The sequence below is a fragment of the Octopus bimaculoides genome, chromosome 14 (genome assembly GCF_001194135.2).
Source record: "Octopus bimaculoides isolate UCB-OBI-ISO-001 chromosome 14, ASM119413v2, whole genome shotgun sequence".
In the NCBI taxonomy this organism is placed as follows: domain Eukaryota; kingdom Metazoa; phylum Mollusca; class Cephalopoda; order Octopoda; family Octopodidae; genus Octopus; species Octopus bimaculoides.
Window position 1 is genome coordinate 25,602,111 of NC_068994.1, and position 6,027 is coordinate 25,608,137.

General features: G+C 32.7%; 1 protein-coding gene across 1 annotated transcript in view; it reads left to right on the forward strand.

Annotated features, from left to right (window-relative positions):
- LOC106874548 (protein MAK16 homolog B) overlaps window positions 1–6,027 on the forward strand; it is a 148,871-nt gene that overhangs the window by 42,026 nt on the left and 100,818 nt on the right. Inside the window, exons 3-4 of the mRNA XM_052972582.1 lie at window positions 1,285–1,394; window positions 2,519–2,776. Coding sequence (XP_052828542.1) covers window positions 1,285–1,394; window positions 2,519–2,776 — 368 coding nt within the window. The remainder of the gene's footprint in view (window positions 1–1,284; window positions 1,395–2,518; window positions 2,777–6,027) is intronic.

A 6,027-nucleotide genomic window follows, 5' to 3' on the forward strand; every position in this document is an offset into this window, starting at 1 on the left:
AGTAGAGAGGGCTCTTAATTGTAGATTTTAAATATTTGAGAGACAACAATGCATAAATCGTAATTTTTTAAAAGAGCAATGAATTCTGGGTGATTAGAATATAACGTAGCATGAATTTAGGAAGCTTCTGGGTGATTAGAATATAACGTAGCGCAGTAAAACTCCAGATCTCCAATGAATTAAAGCTTTTTCATTGTCAGATAAAGGACTGCATTTTAAAAATCTCTGTTTTCTTGAATAAGTGATTTTGTGACATCCATCTTCCAATTGACTTTCAAGGTTACACCTCAGAACTGAACTTCTAAAATGATGCATTAAAAATTCATAACTCTGAAAGGAAGCTCAGCAACAAAACCAAATTTCTGTCACATCACCATCAGAAGTATAAGAATGCATGGTAAACATTTGAAAATGATAGTGAGCTGCCCACATGGTCAACTAAGGGCATTAAAATGGGCATCTTTTTAGAAATTTTGAAATCGTACATATTTCAAAAAATTATTCTGACACTCCCATAATAGTAACTAACATGGTTACTGCTCAGAAATGGTCTACTATATGCTAAGTAACAAGAAAACAATTGTGGTTGCTTTATCTAGTGTACCTAATGAGATAAAAATACCTAAAAGAAGCATACATTTACTGTACATTTAATTCTTGGCAATTTTCAGAGGCCTGTAGATGGAAAACTATACAAGATACACTTGATTTGATAAGATATTTGAACTCTACAGAAAAAGATAACCCCAAACACGATTTCAAAGTTGTGCTTACCTAAATTAGAGTAGAAATGGCTGTCTCAAGTTGGTCCGAGAGGCTCATTAGGAAAAAATGTATAATTAATTAATGTTTTAAAGGCCTACAATTTCAAAACTATCCAAGATATTGACCTAATACTTGATATTTTTCCATCATATAGGTACAAGAGCTAATGTGAATTTTTTCAGGGGGGATCTGAGGGGGTGACCTGGGAAATTTTTTTGAAACTGGATGATTTGATATGGAATAACCCTCGATAAGTCGTTAAAAAAATCAATCTACACTTCAATAGCTGAAAATTTCACAGTATTTACAATTGTTAGGCAGAAATGGCTTTATCTTGTATTATCTTGAAGCTTTTGATGTTATTATTTTCAGAATGGTATCTCAGGGTAGGTGTGAGAGGCCTGATTTGGCCATATTGAAAATAAAACAAAATATTTGGGTTGCATACAGATAATTTAAATACTAAAAGGTTAGAAGCAAACATTGTTTCAAATTTTTTTTTGGTTATTTAATTGATAGGACCCAGACACAAACACTTTGTAGAAATGAATTTAATGTGACAGGAGTGTGTGGTAGGAATGCCTGTCCCTTAGCCAATAGCCAATATGCTACAGTCAGGGAAGAGAAAGGTAAGTACTTGCATTGAAAGTAATTTCTGTTGTACATGTTGTTATTGTTGTGGCGTCAGCAAGATGTTGAACCACTTGTAACTTTTCAAGAATGCATGTTCAAAATATATTGCTCTGTGTCGTGTTTCCAATGATTCTGAGGAGCTTTTTACCTCCATTGTATTTTTGCCCTTTGGGGTGAGATTGGTGATCGTTTTTGTGAAATTTACTCATTTCCTTAAAAAATTTAAATGAAGTACGGCATAGTATATTTTGGTTAAAAGTTTGTGGGGTCAGATTGCAAACTAGAAGAGCTGTGTTTATACCACCACTAGTGCTGAATGAAACAATAGTAACAACAGTAAAACAGAAAAGCAAAATGTTGCCTCAACACACCTGCAATTTCCAGCAACAACTATCAACTCCAACATTACCATTAGAATCAACACTAATAAAAAAAAGCTTTTTGTTTCACAAATCAACTGTTAATGAGTTTTCAAACACTGTATAACAGAATTATTTTATTTGTCTTGGATTTTTACAAATGTTAACATCCTCCTTACTAGGTCTGACTGAAACATAACATTAAGTATACCAGAATCCGTATGGCAAATAATCTTTCATAAAACTATCATGGAAAGCTGGAAAATAGAGCAAGGGGTACATCAAAAACTAGAAAAGTGCCTTAAGCTAATCTTAGATACCAGAATGTATGTTGCTTTGGGAAGAAAGTATGACACGGTAGGAGTAGGGGTGAGATTTCCTATAACACGTGGCACTCTATAGTAATTCTAAAGAGTGATAATGTGGTCCTCATACCAATCTATCTTGGCTGAAGATTAGTGAGAATGAAAGTGGTTCATGTGCTCCTTGAAGTATATATCTACTGATTGGTTGGTGGCTGTTCTCTTCAATGTAGTAGTAATAATATGGGGACATTCACTGTAACATCACCTCACTGCATTCATCATAGAGGACAAAAAATATATTGCAGGTCTAGAGGCTACTGAAAAAAAAAATTGAACAGGCCAAGGGATGGAATTATGGAGCTAAATTGATCAACAAAGTTTGGAAGTCACCCTGGACACAACATCTCAAGGGTTTCTGTTCACAGTGAAGGAAGCTCCTCACTGACCCCTCTTCAGATGAAACCATTGCAACAACACCACCAACAATAAAGTCAGTAGCAACAACTGCATGTGACCATGACAGCAACTGCAACAATCTTCCATATGGATGTGGGTTGGACAGCAACAGTATCAACAACAGCAGCAGTTCCAACAAACACAGTAAAAGAAACATTGTTTCTGTACCCACTAAACAGCACAGCAACAGAACAAAAGACAGTGACTTCCAAACATGTTCCTTCTCATTTGGGGCCACTCATAAATTATTAGGCAAAGGTAAATGGGGAAGAAAGCAAATAGCAAAGAATAATAAACAAGAAAGTATAAGGATAAAAACCCTGCTAACATAAAAAGCTGGGAGGTTTAAATGGATGAAATTATACAATCATTTTTCCTCGTTTAGACTTAAACATAAGGCCAATAGCACATCATTATCTAATAAAATTTGGGAATTGAAGGAGAATGGTATCGATTTTAACCTTAAATGGGAAATCATCAGGAGGGCACAACCCTATAGAAATAGTAGATACGGCTGTGGACTGTGCTCTATGGAAATTTATGAAATTTTAAAACTTAAGGATAATCCTAATCTAATTAACAATAGATCTGACCTTAGGGTTCTATGTGTACATTGTTACTCTCGCACCTTTAAATATTTTAAAAAGTAAATCTTGCTAATAATATATTATTTTAATTCTTTTTGTTTCCCAAACTATTAAGTACTTTATTTAAGTTATAGCTTTAAAGTATAATTTTGGAATACATTTTAACCTTTCCCAACCCACTGATAATATTCCTACAGTTTAGTCCTGATTTTCTACCCCCTCCCCCCCTTCACTTTGATTTGTTTTGGCCATTGATATCTTCTCTTATGGTTTTTCTTATAAATAATATCTCTCTTCTACTACCCCACATAAATGTATATCTTATTTTAACTATAAATGTTTGTCTTATTTTAACTATTAATGTTCTCTATGGTTTTAAATTTAGTACTTTAGTTTGTTATATTATTCTAAATATACAGACGAATAAATATATTCTTAATAATTCTCCAATATCTTGACCTAAATTCCCTTACCTTAAATTTCCTCTAGCCACTCCTTAGGGTATTGTCCTTCCATTTTCATTTTTATTTCTATATATATATATAATTTTTTTCTTTTTTCTTCTCTCTTTTTTCTCTTGCTTGATTCACCCCTAACCTGCTGTCCCTTACTACCTAATCTACCTTCCTCTAAATTGAAATTACTGCTATTTTACCCCTCCTTCTAGAAAGAAGAACAGCTAGAATAAATAGAAATTAAATTCCTGTTTGACAGCCCAGTCAAGATGGTATTTTTTTCATCTCCTACTCTTGTATTTGCGCACATTTACAAAATGACTTTCTAAAATGAACTTCCATTATGTAGCTGAGGAGTACATTTTCATTGCACATCTTATGTGGTGTTCTCACTACATAAATAAATGAAGTTTGTACGAAACGTACGTACTGCTATAACCTAATACATTTTTGTTGCTTTTCTTCAAATTATGTATATATATATATATATTAATATTATCTCGGTTGAAAAAACTTTGATAATGTAAATATGTTAATAGTTATCAGGGTAGCAAAAATCACACAAAAACTGGGATATCATACCCGGTTAATAGGTAGAAATACCATGTTAAAGTGATGTATTTTGAGTAGATATGAATCATAATAATAAATGGAGCAAAACGCGTATAATCAATAAGTTCCTTTAATTCCTACATATGTTTCAAAATATATGTGCACTCTACTCCAAAGAAGTAAGAGGTGCTGGAATTGCACATAAATTCATCGTCAGGGAACCAACATACAAAAAAGCAAGACATACGCTAAATGCTAAGGTTGCTTATGAGTTATAACATTATATAGCTAAGTAAATGACCGTTAGAAACAAGAACGTTGGTTTACAGGGAGCTATTAAGGGAGAGAGGCTATGAACGCAAGGCATAATGGACCGCAGTAAAATCCAAAAATCTAAAGTTTAAAAAAATGGAAAACAATGGCAAACTAAAAACCAGAAAAGGAGGAAGGGAGAGAATCCAATGAATTCATTATATATTACTCCTTATGTAAACAAACTTATATACTGAGGTAAAACTAAGCAAAGATTGTAAATATAATTAATTAAACATCCATAGCATTGTATCATATTAAGATATGGATATCAACCTAAATAAATGGTAATACAAGGTACAAAACTATCATGTGATGAAATAATAATAATAAACATGCTTACGAGAACAAGAGCGAAATTATGAAAGTAAAGTTACGAGTATGCTTCAAACTCAACGAATGTAGCTTTACTGGGAAAGACTTGCTGAACCAACTATGGAAGGGAATGAGTAAAAACAACTGGCGTTGGAGTCAGATAATTATTATTTAAGATAATATTTTAATGATATTATTCCTGTTATTGTTCCTATTATTGTTATAAAAAAAAAAAAAAATTAAATATTATCATTATTACTATTATTGTTATTGTCTAAAGTTAAAGGTAAATACTAAGCTGGGTGATTGTACATACCACTTGTAAGGCGGTCGTCCACTAGAGAGAATGTCATTAGGTGAAAAAATAATAATAATAATAACTAAAATTAGTAAGAAGGTGTGTTTCCTCCATTGCTAGCATCTGTATGCTCTCTGTGTTATCTGGTTTACTAGATAATTCTTGGAGAACAGAATGTGGTAATGCTCCAAGTTACAAAGAGGACAAAAATCCTTGCCCTTGTTGTAGGGTATTGAGGTAGCCAGTATTGACCATTCCAAAGAGAATTGTTTATTGCAATCCTTAAGTTTCCAGATTAATTTACTAATCCCAGTACTATTAATTTTATTCCTATCCCTAAAGGAAGAATAATGGTTGGAAATTCTCCTGGAGACCTGCGTCGAGGAGGTACCTACATAATGCGAGACGTCTGTGTTTGTCATTACCTTACATTGATGAACCACATTTTTGGTCCTGGCATTCGCACTTAAAAACTTAATTCTATTACAATTAGATTCCGAGATATTAATCTTATTGTTGTTACAGTGATTGTTATATTTACTAATGTTGCACTTATTACCTATGTTTTTACCTAAAAAACTATTGCCACCATATGAGTGTGTTAAATTACTGGAGTAATTATTATTATTATTGTTATAAGCATTACTATTATTATCATCATAATTTAGATGGCTGACTAGAGATGAATCTAAAAGCCTAAAATTATGGGAAGATATTATCTGTAACAAATTTTTAGTATTGGAAAACCCAAATCTAACCTTATGTGTGTTGATTATTGGCTAATTGTGAGAATCCCTAGGAAAGTTCCTATTCATCGTGTCTCGGAACTGCCAGATCAAATTGGATTTAACTTGTTTTCCGAATGGGAGGATGAACCAGATATTTTCATCAGATCTAGTTACAGTGTTAGTATAGTTGAATAAATTAAGTTTTTTGTTTTTATTAAGGCGTTTAGATCCAGTTAGGCCTCCTCCCTTATGAGAATGATTA